This window comes from Periplaneta americana, chromosome 16 (assembly GCF_040183065.1).
Source record: "Periplaneta americana isolate PAMFEO1 chromosome 16, P.americana_PAMFEO1_priV1, whole genome shotgun sequence".
NCBI classification, from domain to species: Eukaryota; Metazoa; Arthropoda; class Insecta; order Blattodea; family Blattidae; genus Periplaneta; species Periplaneta americana.
Window position 1 is genome coordinate 50,457,429 of NC_091132.1, and position 24,133 is coordinate 50,481,561.

The window sequence follows — 24,133 nt, forward strand, 5'->3', positions numbered from 1 at the left end:
CCGACACTAATTTCGCACCGAAATACGGTTTGAAAGTTGCTGTAAAAGTGGGGTGTGATGAAAATATGCGGGCAGGCGAGATCGCACAATTAAGGTGGAAGGGAAGAACACATACATTTCATTTCCGTGCGTTTCCATAGTGTTCATAGACAAAAGGCGAGTTTTCGTAAGGTCTAATCAGTGACAGGTTAGGTTAGTTTAGGCTTTTGGTATGCCTCGCATATAATTACAATTATCTAAGAATATCACTACCCCTCCCAAACTCCTCTCTCCCCATTCTAACCCATTGTTTATTATCTGAGAGGGATCTTTCCTTCGCCTTCCTATGGTAACGCTATTGTAAATAATTACGATAATAATAACAATAATAATAATAATAATAATAATAATAATAATAATAATAATAATAATAATAATAATAATAATATGAACTGATCCTATTAATTTTAAAACTGATTCCAGATCTTAAAAATCGTCACTATTTGTCACAGTGTGACCTGTCGGAAATACGAAATAGACGTAATCGCTTTGAAAATGGGTGTAGACACTCATGGTAGAAAGCAGGCCTACCTATTCACCGAAGTATTCTCAGAGTTATTTAGGATCACTATCGATCAATATTTACGATGGAATAATACTACTGTCCGACCGAGTGGTTAGTTAGTTAGTAGGGTTTAAAAAAGGGCGCGTCAGCTACTATGGCTATTTGCGTCCTTATCTAAAATCATTCACTAAACAGAAACACAATACAATAACCAGAATACTTAAAAGAACTAAAAAACGTTGTCACGGTTAAAACGAGGCAAACAAATGCAGTTTCAACAAGGTGATGCATAAAAACCATAAAAGTGAGAAGTTCTCAGACTCTAATTAGTATTTAAAAAGAAACAACAAAACAATAAAACAAATGCCACCAGAAATAAATTGTCTGGCGCATTTATAAAATACATGGATGTAAAAGGTCCGAATGTCAAATTTGTTAAAATCATATACTAAAAAATGTAACCTCCGGATGTAATCCGAGTGGTTATGTCGCAGGGTCGACGAAAGAGATGTCACGTGACAGTAACTTACTTTACGGGACGCTTCTCTTTAAATAATTTTGAACAGTTGTATAATATTTTTTTATTGGGTTATTTTACGACGCTGTATCAACATCTAGGTTATTTAGCGTCTGAATGAAATGAAGGTGATAATGCCGGTGAAATGAGTCCGGAGTCCAGCACCGAAACTTACCCAGCATTTGTTCGTATTGGGTTGAGGGAAAACCCCGGAAAAAACCTCAACCAGGTAACTTGCCCCGACCGGGATTCGAACCCGGGCCACCTGGTTTCGCGGCCAAACGCGCTGACCGTTACTCCACAGGTGTGGACTGTATAATATTACGTAGACTTCCAATTCCGTACAACAAATATTTTCACGAAAGAGCCTAACAGTCCAACAACTAGCCTTTAGGGAGAGGCCAGCATAAACGGGTGGGGGAAATCGAGATGCGATATAACCACTCGATCGGACAGTACCTATGTAGTGCAATACACGTTAAATAATTTATTTTTTGTTACACTTTGATCATATTTACCAATTTGTGTTTTCGTCTAATTTATTTAGCTGTATTTCAATCTATTCTCCAGTATGGGAGATACTGGATGGAATGTGAGAATTCTACTCTCACTCCACTATTACTTCTTCAGAAAAGCGTAATTAAAATATGTCTTAATAATCCTCTTGATTAGCCATCAGAACTTTTTTATTGATTTAAATGTTCTTAAAATAAAACAAATTTATTGCAATTTATTATTAATTCTGGAGGAAAACCTCTCCATGAATTTTAGAAGTTCTGAGCATGTATAATTATTCAATATTAATTTCCCAAAATTGATACGCTATCCTCTGATTGAGGTTCTGGCAGCACATCTCACTTGATATGTGTCAGAGGAAGAACAATTGTTTGTATACATCTGAAGTCTGACTAGTGTAATATGTAGCTAATTGGCGATGTATGCAATGGAGGGGGAAAGGAACTGGTCACTCTATCCCATTATCTCCCGGCTTACCACACCTGTGGAATAACGGTTAGCGCGTCTGTCCGCGAAACTAGGTGGCCCGGGGTTCGATTCCCAGTCGGGGAAAATTACCTGGTTGAGGTTTTATCCGGGGTTTTCCCTCAACCCAATATGAGCAAATGCTGGGTAACTATCTGTGCTGGACCCCGGACTCACTTCACCGGCATTATCACCTTCATCTCATTCAGACGCTAAATAACCTGAGATGTTGATAAAGCGTCGTAAAATAACCTACTTAATAATAATCTCTTGGTCCAGTTGCCTAATAAGTGTTGTCTTCTTGGTATCACTTGTGAGGTTCAGACCTGTCTTCGAACAGTTCACTAAACAAGAATTGATATACGTAAATTGTTGAGGGCGGAATATAGTTTTACATGTTTTAGATTTTTATGGTTTTACATAATTTTAGGCTTAAGTTAGCTTAAGTTAGTTTAGCTTGCGTTAGGTCAGTTTAGGTTGTGATGGGTTATGTTAGGTTACAGTCGAAATTATCTGTTTCCAACATTTTTTTGTATTATCTTTCGAAAATCGAGCATAAAATCGTCGTTTGTGAAAACAAAAGTGTTCGAAAATCGTGAAGTGGTCATCCTCCAGGATTATCGATTTATTAAACTTTATACACAAAAATCGTAATAAATTCAAATTGTATCATCATAAATACAGGATTACAAGATTGGACTTAATAGACTTGAAGAACCTAAGTGTTTCACAAGCACCACTCTTAATCATGGTACCTACTTCGGCAGGAGACCATATAAAAATAATTGAAAATTTCCGAGTTTACAAAATGTCAATATCAGTTAGAATAATTAAAAATGTCGTTACAAATTTTATTTTTATTATAAGCTTAGTAGGCACGTAGTTCTTAATTTGCATTCCTGCATTTGTGTAAGTGAAATTGTATTATTCCTACGTGAATTTAAATTTAAGTTCTAAACCCTCATTGTCTGTCTTTGTTTACTATGTAATGTGTACGGATTGCTCCTAGAGCACTAATTTTACTATTTCAGGGATGCGCTACAACATGGCTTGTTGTTTGTATTTGTATAAACTAAGCGTTTTCTGCTAGCAGTAGTATCTTTAAATAAGTAAAACAACTTGTAGTAAACATAGGTACAAAAATTATACGTACAGAGCTGCAGGTCACCATTGTTACTTCAACAGACAGTGTTGCATGTGATGTCCAGTCTTCATTTCGCAGCGTCGAGTCCTTCATCCCTAGAATGTCCCGTCTGTTCGAGAATATTACTTTTTCACGAGCCTGCTGACCTGCATTCACAATTCTTTGATGAAATAACGTGATCTTCAATAACTAAAGCGAGCAACACATTTAGTAGTACACCGAATGATGTTCAACTACGAAATGAACGATATACAGCTACAGCCAACTGACGCTTAGTTAGAAGCACGTAGCGTTCCGAAAGAGAGGCACACGGTCAAGCAGAAGCTACCTTTCAGATGGGGGAAATGCTAGAGAGTCATATGGTGTCCTCTGCCTTTCACGTGAAATGTAAACACATACAAGATATTTCGTTCTTCACATTGGATGTACTGCAACGTTATAGCGTTATTCTGTTATGTTCACTCCCTTGGTACTTGATACAATTTGAATTGTTGGAGGGCTGGCATACGACAACAGCGGAACAGAGTTCAAATCTAGGCATTGACGGAGTTCTATTTACAATAAACATGAGCAAGATTGTGAGGGTTTTACAAGGATTCTCCCGGTCTTTTCTTGTCAATCCAATAATATCTCCAAGGTACTTTTCAGTACCACGTTCGTACAGAAAAACAAGCCATCTGCTATGTTGAATAACCATTTCCGTAACACTATAGCCATTATCATCATATCGTAATCTTTTCCGTCACAGCAGCGTCATTATCATACCGTCATAATCATTTCCGTTCCACTACCGACATACTACCGTCACAGAACTGTCATCTTTATCGCCGTAATCATTTTCGTTACATTACCGTCATTATTATCGTCATAATCATCACCGTCATTATCATTACCGTCGCAATCACCGTCACACTACCGTCATTATCATTATCGTCGTAATCATCTCCGTCACAGTACCGTCATTATCATTATATCGTAATATTTTCCGTCACAGCACCGTCAGCATCATTAGAATATTGTCATAATCATCACCGTCACAGCACCGTCATTATCATTCCATCGCAATCATCACCGTCACACTACCGTCATTATCATTACCGTCATAATCACTTCCGTTACACTACAGTCATTATCATTACATCGTAACATTTTCCCTCACAGCGCCGTCAGTATCATTATTGTCATAATCATCACCGTCACAGTACCGTCATTATCATTATATCGTAATATTTTCCGTCACAGCACCGTCAGCATCATTAGAATATTGTCATAATCATCACCGTCACAGTACCGTCATGATTCCATCGCAATCATCACCGTCACACTACCGTCATTATCATTACCGTAATAATCATTTCCGTTACACTACAGTCATTATCATTATATCGTAACATTTTCCCTCACAGCGCCGTCAGTATCATTATTGTCATAATCATCACCGTCACAGTACCGTCATTATCATTACCGTCATAATCATTTCCGTTACACTACCGTCATTATCATTATATCGTAACATTTTCCCTCACAGAGCCGTCAGTATCATTATTGTCATAATCATCACCGTCACACCACCGTCATTATCATTACCGTCATAATCATTTCCGTTACACTACCGTCATTATCATTATATCGTAACATTTTCCCTCACAGCGCCGTCAGTATCATTATTGTCATTATCATCACCGTCACAGTACCGTCATTATCATTACCGTCATAATCATTTCCGTTACACTACCGTCATTATCATTATATCGTAACATTTTCCCTCACAGCGCCGTCAGTATCATTATTGTCATAATCATCACCGTCACAGCACCGTCATTATCATTACCGTCATAATCATTTCCGTTACACTACCGTCATTATCATTATATCGTAACATTTTCCCTCACAGCGCCGTCAGTATCATTATTGTCATAATCATCACCGTCACACTACCGTCATTATCATTACCGTCATAATCATTTCCGTTACACTACCGTCATTACCATTATCGTCGTAATCTTTTCCGTCACAGCACCATCATTATCATTATCGTCATAATAATCACCATCACAGTACCGTCATTATCATTACAGTCATAACTATAGCAGTGCAAAGGGAGCAGTTTTTCGACACAACGGCAACAGGGCAAGGGTTGTAAATTCACCTTGTGTGCCCGCAGAGGTCTAACTCTGCGGTACACAGGATAGCTGCAAGCCAGTAGGTACAGCTTAGTAAAGCAAATGTCAATACTAAAGGAACGTGAGAACAGTTCGGTTCTAGTATTACGATGCCTAAGGGGGAGAAAATTCGTTCGGCGAAGTTTAAGAGACTTATTTCCGAATATGGTCATTTTTTTTTTTGTTGCAGCGAAGATAAACTATTCTGCAAATTGTGTAAAATATCAGTTTCATTAAATAGAGCATGTAATATTCTAAGACATGTAAATAGGGATGTACACAAACGTGCCCTCATGAAGTTGAAAAAAAAAAGGCGAAAAATGTGAGCAGAGTCATAGTTCTTCATCCGTTCTCCATGAAGAAATGTGTGATGCGTTTTGTTAAGCATTCAAGAAGATATGTCCTGGTGTATCTCTTCCTCCTTCTCCTATACTTACTCGATGGGATTCCTGATTGAAGGCCTGCATTTATTACTGTAAATATTTCGACCAGGTCCAGAATGTTATTCAATCATTTGATGTGAAAGATGCATTTGCAATACCACTAGCCCAACGTCTGTTGGTTGATTCAAGCATAAAACAACAATTGGAATACATTGAATCGAATTACGGGTTTATTCCTGATTGCATAACAGCTTTAGAAAAGTCTGGTACAAAACTGGTTGATCAGTTTTTCCTATTGCGAAATATCTGGAAGAAAGTGACTCAAGTAGACGATAAAATTGCTAAAATAATATCTGCGAAAATAACAAATATGTTGAAAAAAATGGTGGATATTATAAACTTTGCAAGATTAGTGACAGTATTTCTGGAGATAAGGATTCCTTTGAAGAACTAACAGAAGTTTAAAAAGATGTTGCACAGGATTTTACGTATGCCCCAGTTGTTTCAACAGACGTAGAAAGAAGCTTCTCAACATATAAGGCCATGCTATCAGATAGACGATAATCGTTTTCTGTTAATAACTTACAAATGTCATTTGTTGTGCATTGTAACAATATTTGGAAGAAAAGTGATAACGTATAACATGTGCATTAATAAATCACACTCATTGTAAGGAAAAGAAAAAGACAAAAATCAATAGTTCAAGTTCTTTTGCGAATAGAATATCATGAACCCGTTACAAATAAACAGTGATTTTGTTTGTGTTCTGTATGAAATCATACATGTAAAGTATATATTATTTGTTTAGGATGAAATGGTTAATTAGTTTTGCAATTTTGATATCTTATGAAAGTATCTGTAGAAAATTAATTGCAGAAACGTTAGGGAACTGTGTCATTTCTATTGTGTCGTCTGTACGTCAACACATCGTGTACATGACCGTCGCTTGTACACAGGGAACACGCCGAGTAACGTCGGAACCCTTGCTATGATGCCATTCTGTCTGTCATGTGCTCCGTCTGCACCGCTCTAGTCATAACCATTTCCGTTCCTCTACCGACGTAAACATCTCCGTCACAGAACTGTCATCATTGACGCCGTAATCTTTTCCGTCACAGCACCGTCATTATCATTATCGTCATAATCATCACCGTCACAGTACCGTCATTATCATTACCGTCATAATCATCTCCGTCACAGTACCATCATTATCAATATATCGTAATATTTTCCGTCACAGCGCCGTCAGTATTATTGCCGTCATAATCATCACCGTCCAGTACCGTCATTATCATTTTCGTTACACTACTGTCATTATCATTATATCGTAATATATTCCGTCACAGCGTCGTCAGTATTATTATCGTCATAATAATCACCGTCACAGTACCGCCATTATCATTACCGTCATAATCATTTCCGTTCCTCTACCGACGAAAAACATCTCCGTCACAGAACTGTCATCATTAACGCCGTAATCATTTCCGTTACATTACCGTCATTATCATTATCGTGGTAATCATCTCCGTCACAGTACCATTATTATCATTACCATCATTATCATTGCCGACGTAATCATTTCCATTACACTATCGTCGTAATCATCTCCGTCACACTACTTCATTATTACCGTCTTAATAATTTCCGTTACAGTGTCGTCATTATCATTATCGTCGTAATCATCTCCGTCACAGTACCGTCATGATCATTATCGTCGTAATCATCTCCGTCACACTACTTCATTATTACCGTCTTAATAATTTCCGTTACAGTGTCGTCATTATCATTATCGTCGTAATCATCTCCGTCACAGTACCGTCATGATCATTATCGTCGTAACCATCTCCGTCACACTACTTCATTATTACCGTCTTAATAATTTCCGTTACAGTGTCGTCATTATCATTATCGTCGTAATCATCTCCGTCACAGTACCGTCATGATCATTATCGTCGTAACCATCTCCGTCACACTACTTCATTATTACCGTCTTCATAATTTCCGTTACAGTGTCGTCATTATCATTATCGTCGTAATCATCTCCGTCACAGTACCGTCATTATCATTACCGTCATAATCATCTCCGTCACAGTACCATCATTATCAATATATCGCAATATTTTCCGTCACAGCGCCGTCAGTATTATTGCCGTCATAATCATCACCGTCCAGTACCGTCATTATCATTTTCGTTACACTACTGTCATTATCATTATATCGTAATATATTCCGTCACAGCGTCGTCAGTATTATTATCGTCATAATAATCACCGTCACAGTACCGCCATTATCATTACCGTCATAATCATTTCCGTTCCTCTACCGACGAAAAACATCTCCGTCACAGAACTGTCATCATTAACGCCGTAATCATTTCCGTTACATTACCGTCATTATCATTATCGTGGTAATCATCTCCGTCACAGTACCATTATTATCATTACCATCATTATCATTGCCGACGTAATCATTTCCATTACACTATCGTCGTAATCATCTCCGTCACACTACTTCATTATTACCGTCTTAATAATTTCCGTTACAGTGTCGTCATTATCATTATCGTCGTAATCATCTCCGTCACAGTACCGTCATGATCATTATCGTCGTAATCATCTCCGTCACACTACTTCATTATTACCGTCTTAATAATTTCCGTTACAGTGTCGTCATTATCATTATCGTCGTAATCATCTCCGTCACAGTACCGTCATGATCATTATCGTCGTAACCATCTCCGTCACACTACTTCATTATTACCGTCTTAATAATTTCCGTTACAGTGTCGTCATTATCATTATCGTCGTAATCATCTCCGTCACAGTACCGTCATGATCATTATCGTCGTAACCATCTCCGTCACACTACTTCATTATTACCGTCTTCATAATTTCCGTTACAGTGTCGTCATTATCATTATCGTCGTAATCATCTCCGTCACAGTACCGTCATGATCATTATCGTCGTAACCATCTCCGTCACACTACTTCATTATTACCGTCTTCATAATTTCCGTTACAGTGTCGTCATTATCATTATCGTCGTAATCATCTCCGTCACAGTACCGTCATTATCATTATCGTCGTAATCATCTCCGTCACACTACTTCATTATTACCGTCTTCATAATTTCCGTTACAGTGTCGTCATTATCATTATCGTCGTAATCATCTCCGTCACAGTACCATTATTATCATTACCATCATTATCATTGCCGACGTAATCATTTCCATTACACTCTCGTCGTAATCATCTCCGTCACAGTACCATTATTATCATTACCATCATTATCATTGCCGACGTAATCATTTCCATTACACTCTCGTCGTAATCATCTCCGTCACACTACTTCATTATTACCGTCTTAATAATTTCCGTTACAGTGTCGTCATTATCATTATCGTCGTAATCATCTCCGTCACAGTACCGTCATGATCATTAACGTCGTAATCATCTGTCATACTGCCGTCATAATTATTACAGTCGTCATCTCCGTCAAATCATACTCATGAACATAACCAGCAATAGTATAATTGCTATGCCAGCCGCATGTGTCATGCAATTGACTGCTCTGCTCAGGGGAAAAAAAAACAACAGAAAGGGTGTTGAATTGAACGGGTTACATTAGCTGGTTGTTTATGCGGATGACGTGAATATGTTAGAAAAAATCCACAAACTATTAGGGAAAGCACGGGAATTTTACTTGAAGCAAGTCATGAGATAGGTTTGGAAGTAAATCCCGAGAAGATAAAGTACTGTAGATGATTATGAATCGTGATCAGAACATAGCACGAAATGGAAATATAAAAATTGGAAATTTATCGTTTGTAAAGCTCAAAAAAATAGAAATATTTCGGAGCAGCAGTAACAAATATAAATGATACTCCGGAAGAAATTAATAATAATAATAATAATAATAATAATAATAATAATAATAATAATAATAATAATAATAATAATAATCCGTGGCGTTACAGCCCGTGAAGGGCCTAGATCGACCAGCCGGCTGCTGGCCTCACGTCCACATGCCGAAGCAGAGGTGGACGATCATACAACCAGAATGGAGGTATCGTGTGGTTAGCATGATGATCCCCCCAGCCGTTATAGCTGGCATTCGCAACCGGATTTCGCTACCTATCGTAGCTCCCCAAGAGTATCACGATGCAGGGTGGGCACCGGTCCCATACACTGGCCGAACTTTCATGAGAAAATTTCTTCTCTCATGAGGACTCGAAACAGCGCGCATTCCGTAACGCGAGACCTAGGCAGGATGCCTGACGCCACGGCGCAGGACGGAAGAAATTAAACGCAGAATAAATATGGGAGATGCCTGTTATTATTCGGTTGAGTAGCTTTTATCATCCAGTTTGCTCTCAAAAAATCTGGAAGTTAGAATTTATAAAACAGTTATATTACTGGTTGTTCTATATGGTTGTGAAACTTGGACTCTCACTTTGAGAGAGGAACAGATGTGTTTGAATATTTACATTATTATTTCAAAATGGATGAACGCTTTCGGCATATAATTATGCTATCCTCAGATCATACAATAATAACATACAATTATGAATACGCAGTGTGTGGATTTTGTTTGAATGATAAAACAATTTTACAATAAATGAATACACGTTAAGTTACACATTAAAATAAAACGAGTAGACAAGCGGACGTTAACAGATTAAAATATAAATATAAATGTATTATAATTGTAATAATTTCGAGGGAAAAATTGTTCCGGAGCCGGGTATCGAACCCGGGACCTTTGGTTTAACGTGTCGGTGTCGGTGGATCGGTGTCGGTTAGAGTTCCCGAGTAGCTCAGTGGTAGAGCGTTGGTACGTTAAACCAAAGGTCCCGGGTTCGATACCCGGCTCCGGAACAATTTTTCCCTCGAAATTATTCAAATCAACTTTACAGGGAGTTATACCTGAAAATCTTGATTTGCGTATTATAATTGTGTTCTTCTAGACACACTAGTGAACATCTTTAAGTCTTGTGTTTCACTTTGTAATATTCGACACCGCTATTTAGCGAATCCAACACATTACAACACATTACTAATTCTTTTCTTATTTGGTGGTCGGACATGGAACATTTACCAACATGACGCACCGCAGCTACTACAAATTTAATTTAACCCTATACGGTAGTATTACTGCGTAATTTGAAATATTACTCACATATTTGTAATTTTATTATCCTACAAATACAAGTAGGTCTATTATTTATTGTAGGCCTACCATTAACACGCGATTCTAAGCTTGATAATAAACCGTCAGAATGTAAGACTAACTTCTGGTGGTCACTAAATAAACTAAATAAAACTCATAACAAACTCGACTCATAATTTCAAATCAAATTAATGAAATACACTGTATTTGTCCCAGGCGTAGAAGTGTCGAGTTTCAAAATAAACAGTCAACTGAACGGGAAGAGAGGCGAAAAAAACTGAAGTAACACCTTTTAAATATAAAGTTCTTTGTATTGTATTGAATCAAAGAAGTCCTTAAAAGAGACAAACTTCTTGGGAAGTTCATTACGAAGTAATATTAAATTATTACGCACTATTTTAACCTTCTGAGTCCTGAGAGTATAGTATACTATACTTCATACATGATTATGATATAAAATGTATATACAGAGACCCTAAGTATAGTATAATATACCTGCAATTGTGCATTAACTATAACCTGCAGATTTTTTTCAGCATTTTCCCTCATGTTAGTGACTTTTTTGAGGTGTAGAATTATACCGAACTTTACAAATAAAGCAACAAATGTCTCAGGACTCAGGAGGTTAAACAATTATTTTCCCGTGAAACTGATGAAAAATACATGTTGGAGGGGAGGCCTTAGTGGTGGGCCCCTGCTGGTGCCGCCTCTACGTATGAGAAAGAGAATTTGTTTCACGCTGGTTATTATTATACGAATGTACCGACACGGAAGTTCATCTCAGTCTAAAAGCTATCTTTCCCCTCTATACACACTGGAGCTATAGCCACGGCACATAAGGTCACAGGACAGGTCTTGCCTCCTCTCACTTGCGTTTTGTCGCTTCTATGAGTCACACTGCAGCAACAGATAACCCATCTCAACCTCGAAACAGTTACTTTCTAATATCATTAAGAAAACGGAATGTTTCCAATTTGTGGGAGCCTTTTACTACGTTACTTAATTATAAAACCAAGTTTTCCGTGTAAACAATAATTAACACTCAGCAGCGGCATTAATTTGTAATTTGATCGACAGTACAACCACCGCCACCTTGAAAAGATAGTTGGAAACGTTTCATTGCGGTGAATTTCTCTTAAACAGACGGTTTCCCAGATCCATAACCATTTAGATTCCCTGACTAGTACTGCTATATCCAGACCATCTCAATACGTTTCCGTATGAAGTAATCAAAATGATGGAAATTCTAAGTAGGTTGTGAAAAAGTGGATCACTAAAGAGAGATATCATTAACGAACGCTCAATAAAGTCTGCAGAAGAATTTTTCCCTAACCTAATGATTATGTATCACCCCTATTGTCATGTCATACAGCACTGTGGGACTTAGAAATATATTTTGCTAAGGAAATGTAAAAGTTGAATAATTTCGAGGGGAAAATTGTTCCGGGGCCGGGTATCGAACCCGGGACCTTTCGTTAAACGTACCAACGCTCTCCCAACTGAGCTACCCGGGAACTCTACCCGACACCGATCCAATTTTTCCCTCTATATCCACAGACCTCAAAGTGGGCTGACAACCGTCAAGCAACCAACATTGAGTGCACACTAACTCTGTGTGACTTAAATTGTGGTTTTTCTATTACGTACAGTGACGTGTATTATGTAAATCAAGCTTTCAGGTCCCGGAACAATTTTTCCCTCGAAATTATACAAATTAACTTTATAGGGAGTTATACCTGAAAGCTTGATTTGCAATGTAAAAGTTGATTTATGATTAGATATACGCTTTGTATGGATGGATAGTGGGGTTTAAAAAGGGCGGGTCAGCTACTAGGTCTATTTCCGCCCTTATGTAAAATTCTTAACAAAACTAAAACATAAACAGTACAATAAGCTGAATGCTAAAACGAATTAAAAAATGTTGTCATGGTATGAACGAGATAAACAAATGCAGTATCAACAGGGGGATGAACAAAAATCATATAAGTGAGCAGTTTTCAGACCCTAGCTAGTATTACAAAGAACCAATAGAATAAAAGCCACCAGAGTCAAATTATATAGCACATTTCAAAATAATAAAATTTTATAAGACATTCGGATGTAAAAAGTCCGAAATGTCAAGTATTTAAAAGAAACAAATATAAAACAAATGTCACCTTTGGATGTAAAGGGTCCAGAGGAAGCTTTGTATGCATTGCAATATTATTTTTATTAAGAATTTAATATTAAAAACGCATTACTGGTTTTATCACATTTGTAAGTTAGGTAGTGTTAATATTGTAGTTCATTTATTATATTACTCGTTGAACTTTAAAACATTCCTTGCCATAAATTTCTACAATGCACGCCACTGATGCAGCGAGCTTGCATCCGAGAGCGGGACTGTGGACTTCCCTTGTCAGCGGGACATGAGCACGCTCGTACGGGCAGAGCACGCATGAGTCTGATCTAAACTGTTACGGAAGCACAAGACGTATAATGTAGAAACTACGAACGGGTAGCGCGAGATATGAAACAAGGAAAATGACGGGAATATAAAAAGAACATGGGAAAGACAAGGAGAACGAGAATATAGGGAGAATAGAAGGAGAACAAGCGGACGACAAAAGAAACAAGGCAACTATAAGAAGAACAAGTTGAAGACAAGGAGAAGGGGAAGGCAAGGAGAACAAAGGGAAAGCAAGGAGAATAAGGTGAAGGCAAAGAGAATGGAAGATACAAGGAGAACGAGGGAAAGATGAGGAAAACATGGGGAATAAAAGAACAAAGAGAATACAATGAGAACAAAGTGAAGGCAGGCAGAACAAGAGGAAGGCAAGTAGAACAAGGGAAAGACAAGAAGGGGAATGCAAGGATAACAAGAGAACGCAAGGACAACAAGGGGAAGGCAAAGAGATCGAGATGAAGTAGAACGAGAGGGATACAAGGGTAGGACAAGAAGAGGAATACTTGCAGAATAAGAGGAAGGTAAAGATAAGAAGGTGAAGGCAAGCACCATAAGGTGAAAACAAGAACAAGGGGAAGGCAATGAGGACAAGGGGAAGAGAAGTAGAGTAAAAAGGAATATAAGTAGAACAGGGGGAATACAAGTACAATCAGAGAAATAAAAGGAGAACAAGGGGAAGGCAGAAGGAAGACAAGCAGAACAAGGTGAAGAAAAGAAGAAGGCCAACACAAGACTAATAAGGAGAAGATAAAGGAACAGGAAGTATAAAAGAACAAGAGGAAGGAAATAAAATGAAAACAAGAATAAGAAAGGAACAAGGGTAAGACAAGAACAAGGCGAAGACAAGAAAAACGGGAATGCAAAAAGAACGTCGGGAATGTAAGGAAAACGGGAGTACAAGGAGAAGACAAGTTAACATGGGAAGGATTGCATTTTTATGTGAAGGACAATTCTTAACTTACTACCGTATACCTCGGGAGGAGGAAGATTTAGTTCTATATCAAACTCAATGTAAATTTTATGAGCGCAAAATTCAACAGATTCCTAGCTCAAGTCTCGTGAACTACTATATTATTGGACTGGAGTAATAAAATTATTAGTCCGGTTCCCCGTGCGTCGGCAACCCACCACACATGCATGCAAGAACGTTTGCCTGACTTTTCAGTATTTAGTGACAACTATTTTGGGTCCTAACTCGGAACCACGATGTTTGGATACTAAAGGGAAATGGTAATGATTTGTTTACCTGAAGCGTCAAGAAGCGCAGCTATTTACGTCATTCTTTAAGATCTTTCAAAAAATAAAAATTAAAGAATGACTAATTTCAGAGATGAACATTATTTAAAAATGCTTTTTAATTAAAGTTTTTTTATTCACTTCTATTAAATATGGTGTCAGCCCAAACGTTTGTCCTTTCTTTCGTTACCAATCTAAAAAAAACTTCGATTATCTATGATACAAACCTAAATATTGGTATTTTGTATCGTGATCAAGCTGTAAAGTTTCGATTATCTGCATGAGTTAGTGGGGTTTAAAAAGGGTGCATCAGCTACTCTGGCTATTTGCGCCCTTATCTAAAATGTTTGAAAACTAAAAACAAGCAATACAATAAACTGAAAGCTAACACGAAACTAAAACACGTTGTCACAGTAAAAACGAGGTACATAATGCTGTCTCTACAAGGTGATTCTAAAGAAATTATAAAAGTGAACAGTTCTCATAACTAAGGTAGTATTTCAAAGGAGATAATAAAATAATAAAACAAATGCCACCAAAGATAAATTATCTGGCGCATTTAAAACAAGAATTTTTTTTTTAAACATTCGGATGTAAAAGGTCCGAAATATCAAGTTTGTTAAAAACATATACTAAACAACAAATGTAACTTCCGGATGTAAAGGGTCCGGAGGATAAGTAAAACGGGTCAATAAAAAACTAAATCACCCTGTCAAGTCCTGTATTCCATAAAAATCTCAGAACTACATATGCTCGACCACGCCGAAATGTAGTAATTATACACCTGGTAGCAGCCCTTTAATGGACCGCATTAAAGTACACCTATTTATCAAAGTTCAGGTTTTCAAACAATCAGAAAGCAATATGAAAGCGCAAGTATCGATTATTCTCGGATATGCAATCGAAAGACAACTAGCGAAAGGTCACGGAGGCTGGAAATCCAATACTGTCGCAGAAGGTTATGTTCTTTTACTATAATAATTAGTGTTAATTGTAAATAATATTCAAATAAATTCAATTTGTCATCTCGTTTTTCAATATCTAAACCCATTTCAAGGTTATATCAAGGTTAATGTTTATTTTACTCTCTAGATTATATCAAGGTCAATGACATTCGTTTCTCGGAAAAAATCAATACTTTCGCGCCTGCGCACATCTCACAATTTACGAGGTAGGCTATTGCACAAGGTCAGTTCCGCTCCTCACTTAGATAAGAATAACATGAATACTTATGAATAACTTCAAGTTAGAAACATGGTCGAGCATAAAAAGTCGTATGAAACTTGCCTATAATGGTAATTAAGATGCTCGTATGAAAATTATGAAACTCGCTTGCGCTCGTTTCATAAACATACTCGCGTCTTAATTACTAGCATTATAGGCTCGTTGCATAATGTACTATTGTACAATTAAAATCATTTCCAAGAGCGTCACATAGAGTCGGCCGAATTCCATATTTTCTACAGTGCAATAAAAAATGTTCCACCGGCTAAGGCAGGGTTTCTATCTCACTGCAGTAGGTTGTGCTTATGAAGGGGCCCGGAAGGGAACGTACCGCTGCCACCATTCATGATTTGATCAACAGTATCACCTCTTAAAATACTGAAAGCTATTTTAACACCCTGTATACTTAGCAATGTCAATTTTTGTTTGTGGTAAATAAAATAGAAGATGCTGGTCTGTTACATTCTTCCGTATTTGATGTGTGTTGCAGAAGGATCACCCACGTTACGCTTACGAATATGGCGTGCACGACCCCCATACCGGCGACATCAAGCGGGCCTGGGAGAAGCGCGACGGAGATGTTGTCAAGGGACAGTACAGCCTGGTGGAGCCCGACGGCAGTGTGCGCATCGTGGACTACGTCGCAGACTGGGAGACCGGCTTCCATGCCACCGTCACCAAGAAGGGACCCTCCATCCATAAGAAGAGGGAAGCTCCCACCAAAACTGACGATAAGGCGCAATGAAACCGACCCCACCATCACCATTAGCACATACATCGTCCAAGCGCGGCGCAGCATCACTGATCTCTAACCTGTACCAGTTCAGAATTTGGGCATACCGGCAGTTACCACACTTCTATTTCTCGTTTTTGGTGGCCAAGTAGACACCATTTGGTTCATGGGTCCAAACACAGCGGAAACGGATTTTAAAAAAAGTTTGATTTCCTTGGGGTTTGAAATACGTGTCATAGAATTGCGGTAAGAATTCATTTCTGATGAATTCACAAACCATGCATGTCAAAATCAATCTCTGTAAGCCATCATCTTCGTTTCCACTCTATCGTTAGGGGGATTCAATATCATATGTCTGTTACCCATAGTTCAGAAATAAGAGTGTTTACATTATTTGAAGCTTACAAAAGTTATAGCTAATGGTTTATGAATGCATGGAGTTAGTAATGAACAACTAGTTTCTTTATATGAGATAAGGTGTTCATGATTGGGTGTTGTAGGGGGAATTTCATAACGTTCAAATACTAAAAAGTTATACATCTCTTAAATTTTCCAAAATATAATATAGTTTCAATACTCATGAAGAGGCATGGCAAAAATGTATATTAGAGGAATGTAAAACACAACACACGTAATTTGTACTAACACAACTTTCAACTTCTTCCGATTTCTCTACAAAACAGTAGACCGAGAAACCTAAATAAACAGGTCAATATTATTCGTACATCAAACACAGCGTTAGTATCTTTTTTTCGTGCGAAAAAAAAAATCAATATTGTGTGGAGAACTGTGCTCAACGTTTATTAAATCATTCCAGCGTTGTAAATATTAGTTTTATACACCCTGTACGTAAGTGGAATATCCAACGCATGCGACTGAATTAATTTCCCTGTCGCTCCCTGAAAACTGAATTATAAAAGAGATCGGAAAAGTTGGAGATAGTTCCCTTCACACTTCAGAATAAATTCTAAAAATCCACAACACAAAAGTTTTATTGTTTAAAACTTCGCTCACATAAAGTAAAATTTTTCAAAAGTGTTTCAATGACGTCAACCCTTATACTCTGTGATATTACGACTTCTTCTTGTACTACAGGGCTTCACAAATGCTCAAAATTGCACGCGTCTAAATAGCCGTGCAACGGTGCAATGCACGGTGCAACGAGGTAAAGATTACTGCTCTGAGGTATTCAAATACATCTTCCGTGATTATTGCACTAAGTCTAGGAGACGGAACTAGACGTCGGAGCCTGAGTCGAAAGGTTACGCAGTTTAGCGATCGATCTTTTTTTGTTCTAACCTTCAGAATAGTGTTGTTTAGATAAATAAAATCTTAGGTTGGCACAACATGTAAAGATAATTCTGTGGTGTTTGGGTAAAGGGAGATAAGTCATAAAAATGAGTTCAGAGATAAATGAAAATTAAACTTGGAACCCTTATTACAAATAATTTTCTACATAAATAAAACACATCAACTGCTAGTATTCTTTGATTTTTACACACCCGCTTGTACAATTTAACTTGTGTGTTCATTTGGGGAACAAAATTCCACCTGGACAAAAAAATGACTTATACCCCTTTACCCGAACGCCACAGAATTGTGTTGTATCGATCACTGAATGGAACTTAACTTTGTTTACTTTAAGTTTTACTCAACTTTTATATGTGAACGATTTTTTTTTTGTCCTCAAGTGTACAAAAACAAACCTGCGGTCGAGTATTTCAGATGCTAATTTAAACCATATTTTCAGGGTTTCTGTCAGTCGGACAATTGTTCCTGATATAACTGGCATCATCGTAAAAAAACGAAAGAAACATCAATAAGCAACGTTTTATGTTAATTGTTATGTTTCTGCCAATAAAAGAAAACATTCAAGTTACCTCAACACACTTACTGTTGGACATTACTTAATAAAAACAAAAATTGTAAATATATATGAAACTTACATTTATTTCGCCGTCACGCATACAGGTTGCACTGACGCCCCCTCAGTATTGTCTTTTTAATGGACGTGCAAAGTGCATTGCGCAGATCAGTGCATTCTGTGAAGCACTGTCGTACCACAACAGATCCCTTCATATGATGGAGATTTCTGTAACAAAGAAACACAATACGATCACCTTTACAGTCATAGATAAAGCCTGCCTACCTATTGGAGCTGCCCTAATTAATTTTATTGAAATACAATCGATTATGCAATGATGTATAATAAAAAAACCAAACGACTTGTTTATTCCTGCTACAATTCTCATAAAACATCCCCATGTCGAGCGACAATGACTGGTATATTTTAGAGATCCGTAGCGTCATAAATTGTCTAGTTACCATATAAAGAATGCTTTAACTTTCATTAAAGTCGGACCTTGACCATATAATTCTCCGAGGTCTGACAGGCGGAAGCCATTTATGGAGACTAACCATATCACACGTAAATGCCAAGTAGTAATGGTTCACATCAATTCTGCAAATACGGAGCTTTAGCCGATGACAATTCCATTATGCTTTTCACAGATTAAATCCACAATACACGTGCTTCATACTAGCCTTTGATTTCATCTACTTTTACCATTCAACGTATAAAATTACCCGCGAAACTCCTTGATTCTTATATCACTTCTTGCAACGATAATTAAAATTCTTTTGTTTCACTTATATTAGTTTTATTTTTCTCAATATTACCTACTGTTAGAGCTAAATTAGCTAAGCGATTAGGTATTCATTACAAGTGCTTTCACCAAAACGGTTCTGCTATGCTGACACTTCCTTCCAGCACCACGGTTAAGAAAGTAATAGGTTGCTATTAATACATTGTTATGTAGTTCGCTTAGTGTACGAATACGTCACACAAGCATAAAAAATAAAATTCCTACAGGCAAAAAAATAACACTGCAATGATTCTTCGCTGTCGTATTTTTTTATTTTTATTAGAAACAGTTAACATTAACACCACCGCATCAACTTCATTCTATAGCTAACTTCAAAGTGATATAAACAGGTATACTATATAGATTATTTGCAATAATCCAAACCCAAATCATAATTTTCGAAAGTGATATTGCAAACATACGACGCTACATAGCCCTACTATTAGTTACCTATAATACAATCGTACAAACATACCTACAATAATATTAGGTTTATATTACGTCTGATCATTTAAAGTCATAATTAATAACTGTGCAAATATTTTACTCTGTATACCTCACATTAATATTTAACAAACTATTAACATTAATCACAAATACTTTAACAGTAAATTAATTTCAATAACATTCCGGCACAAAGGAGCAAACAGTAGCGTTTCTAACTATAACCCGAGTACGATTTCCCGCAGATAAATATTAATGCATCTTCTACCGGAGTTCTCTGCCTCAATCGGCGATGGAACTACATCAGGCAGAGCATAAGGAAAAGGAATCTCGCTATTTGTAAAATTTTAATTGTAGTTCATAATCGAAGGAACAAGGTACCTACGTAATTATTAAGGGGTGATATACACATACGAGTATTCAAAAATTGGTGAAATTCAATTTTTTTTTTTTCAGCAATGAATAATTCTGTAACCCTGGAATTGTATAGCCTTAAAATACGATATTTCTGCTATTGTATATTATTTTCAGATTTAGTATAACTATTACAGTTAGGGGTAATTAGCAATACAAAATTACAGTTGCAATTCCCGTTTTCCTGTTAATTTCCACAAATATCAATATATCTGTGCGATTCTGTATTCTATTCATTAATGAATGCCATAACAACATTACCTACAATTTCAGAAATGTCTTCAGCAAAAATATTCTTTTATTTATATTTTGAAGACCATTTCTTTTAGTTGCATTAGGTCAAAAAATTAAACAAAATAATAAACAAATAAATAAAGTATGTCTTAAACCAATGCTTTCTAGGTAGGTTTTTTCACAAGTATGAAATACAGTTGTACGCAAAATTTACCTGCAATATCTTAAAAATTGATTGAGTTATAAGGGAAACCGTTTTAACAAAAACAAGTTGTGGATGTCATTTTGTATACCCGTGAAGGTAATAGATTCACAAAATCTGAAAATAGTATTATACTAGCGGAAATAGAGGACATCGAGCATACTGTATTTCAAAGTTATAGAGTTATTCATTGCTGAGGAAAAAATATTGAATTTCTTCGTCTCATTACTCAAAGGTGTATGTCCTCCCTCAATTTTAATTCAGCGGCGAAAATGTAAGAATTTCATATTGTAAGCTTACTTTAGATACCGGTATAGGTAAGAAACACACGTCGGCATAGCATGAAAGGGAAACTGTTTAGGGAAATTCAAATTATTAACGTCTCGTAAGATTCTGTTTAGGGAAATTCAAATTATTAACGTCTCGTAAGATTCTGTTTAGGAAAATTCAAATTATTAACGTCTCGTAAGATTCTCTTTAGGGAAATTCAAATTATTAACGTCTCGTAAGATTCTGTTTAGGAAAATTCAAATTATTAACGTCTCGTAAGATTCTGTTTAGGGAAATCCAAATTATTAACGTCTCGTAAGATTCTGTTTAGGGAAATTCAAATTATTAACGCCTCGTAAGATTCTGTTTATCTCGTAAGATTTTGTTTAGGGAAATTCAAATTATTAACGTCTCGTAAGATTCTGTTTAGGAAAATTCAAATTATTAACGTCTCGTAAGATTCTGTTTAGGAAAATTCAAATTATTAACGTCACGTAAAATTCTAATTCAAATTATTAAATTCTCGTAAGATTTAAATATTGCTGAGCCTTTCTTTACATTCTTAAATTTGCAATTCAAACTCATTCACTTGTCCATTCTCCTCAACTCTTCGTCGGCGTTTTTTCCTCACCATTCGTGATTGTCTTCTGTTTCTGCTCCGTATGTACATACTAACCGCAGGTCTTTCTGGTTATCGTGTACCAAATAGTTACCATTATTCGCCAACATATTCGATACACCAGAGATTCCTGCCACTTGAAAGTTACCTTACATAATTCAGCGTCATATCGTTCTCGTGACAATTACCATTAATTCGCTTCGCTAATCGGAACAAGTTAGATCATTCCATAAAACACTCCATCAAGGCGGAGTACATTTCCTTATAAAACACGGTAATTTCAGCCATCATAACGCGGCCATGTATAGTAGCTAATGGAGCAAAACCCGCCCGACTTCCTGACTCGAAGCACTTGCCAATACAACAGGTTTTATCTCCATGCTTTGTTCCATAACCATGCCCATGTATAACGCCATTCAATTTCCTACCATGAAGCATGTTATTTGCCATATTACGTAATAGATTTTTTTACCACTTAACACAATCAACATTATAACTAGTCCAATTTAATTTTTTTGTATATAGCCTGTAGATCATGGGTCTAAATAATTCGAGGTGATCTAGAACTCCATTTACAAACGACTTTTTTCTTTATCATTCATTTGTTCTTATTTTTGTACAATTTTGATACATATATTTTGGATTTAGTTTTAGATTCATTGCCATTTTTTTTATGTAGTTCACGCATTTCATAACTAGTTATTTTTATATGTAAATCGCATAAAAAGTCAATATATTTGACGGTGCTACAATAAAAATATTTTTATACAATTTTGCATTTTAGCAAAGCTTTAGTTTAGTAATATGGCTGAAATTGAGTTCAGCACAATTGTGTAAACTATATGAACATGATTATGTTGGAAATTCATGTGAAGTTTGCATTTATGTTTATAAAGAAAACAATAAAAATATTTTTTCACAAAAAATGACAATCAACTCATTTATAACACTTTCCTAATGAAGGGTAAACTGTAAACAACATCCTTACATGATAATGTCCACAATAATCCTGTAGAATATCCTAATCCTAACATAACGATGTTGAAGCTCTGGTTACCCAAGGATTAGACAGATAGCGCGAGTCTGCCTTGTTACGCATATGCTATCTTTCCTGAAAACATCATTATGAGTAGCCCTACAATATACGCTTCCGGTCAAAAGTTTTCGATGAGCTATGAAAACAACTACATACTTTATTTCAATGTGCAAATACGTCAGGAAACTAAATAGACCAACAAAATAAATATTTTCTCTCTCTAGCTTTATGATATGATAGAATATTCAAAACGAAATCCCTGTTTTAACCACAAATCCATAGTTGTGATAGGTGATCGAAAACTTTTGACCGGTAGTGTACCTTCGTGCAAAGCTCACCAAGTCATTGCTGTAAGATGGATTGTCAAATAGATTGATCCTTTTGGGCGTAACTAATTTAATAAAAACAAATAATTATTATTTTCTTGCTTACATTTTATACATCTTCATTACACAACTTTTAACACTGTATCACTTCGTAATATGTATTATATGACTTTCTTGTGTTAAATTCTATCGTTCCTGGTTTACATGTTTCGACCTATTATTGGCCTTCTTCAGAACTGGTCGTTGCTGGTCTTGGCGCCTCTTGTGTCAGTTTCTCTGTTCTAAGATGTCGAGTAAAACGAAACGTGGAAGACAAAAATGTTTCGTTTTGTTGACAGTCTTGCACTCATTTTTCGCGAATCGTACATGGAACAAGATGGTGGAGGAAATTTTCATTTACATCGCTGTAGCATTAGCTTTGGGATCAAAAACTGAAAAGAGAAGGCTTAGGTCAAAATGGACAAACGCATGGGTACTTAAATGAGATAAACTCTCGCTTACAAATTTACGGACAGATTCAACTCTATAATGAGGGTCACGTAAGAACAGTTCCTAAACAGCAAATATTGCCGTCTTGTCAGTGTTGCAAACTGTTACCAGATAGCATACGATCCTTCGTACTAAATGACTTATTTACTTACCGTTGAAAGGTTATTATAAATAATTCAATAATTTATAACACATTTTCGTTGGCAAACTATACGAGAAAGGGATCAACATGCCAAGTATTTTGTCTGGCAATACGAAATTCATTGGTTTGACTAAACAATTGACTCACGAGACCTAATCTAAAATGTATTTTGTTTGACCACATGAAATTATTAGTAGCCTACTGTAACTCTGAAAACTTACCTGACTATAGTCTTGAATTATAACCACAACGCAACACATAAAGTAACTATTATGTATTAATATTAATACTGATATTATTAATTATTAGTATGTTCAGATTTCACTAGTTTCCATTAACAGGCTCAGAAATCTAGTAAAATTTCAATTTCATGGAACTCCAATACCGACAAATATTGTCGATATTTGTCTCAGCTGCCAACATACTACTTACAAAATCACTACCATTTGTAGTATTTGTCAGTATCGAAATTCGAAACGAAGTTGGCAAAAGAATATTCAACCTGCAAACTAGAAAATCACCACAACCCACAGCACATGTAGTAATGGGGGGAAAAATGGTTAGGTTTCACCCTTAGGGTATGAAGTAAGCTGACCCGGACTATACAACCGGATGACTGATGCTATTATTGAAGGATTTACAATGAAACTTATTTACACCTTCTTCATTTGGTACAGTCAGGTATCAGAAAACGGAATGGCTTCATAATAAGTTTTCTGCAAAACATTGTCATTGCGTTGAAAGACTTCTCACCTCTTGTGCAACATGCTTCA

The 24,133-nt window shown here is 36.5% G+C and overlaps 1 protein-coding gene across 1 annotated transcript in view; it reads left to right on the forward strand.

Moving 5' to 3' along the window:
• Window positions 1-18,761, forward strand: part of LOC138716235 (uncharacterized) — a 127,748-nt gene extending 108,987 nt beyond the window's left edge. The window contains exon 3 of the mRNA XM_069849080.1: window positions 16,297-18,761. Within this exon, the coding sequence (XP_069705181.1) occupies window positions 16,297-16,551 (255 nt within the window). The 3' untranslated portion in view covers window positions 16,552-18,761. The remainder of the gene's footprint in view (window positions 1-16,296) is intronic.
• The last annotated feature ends 5,372 nt before the right edge of the window (window positions 18,762-24,133 follow it).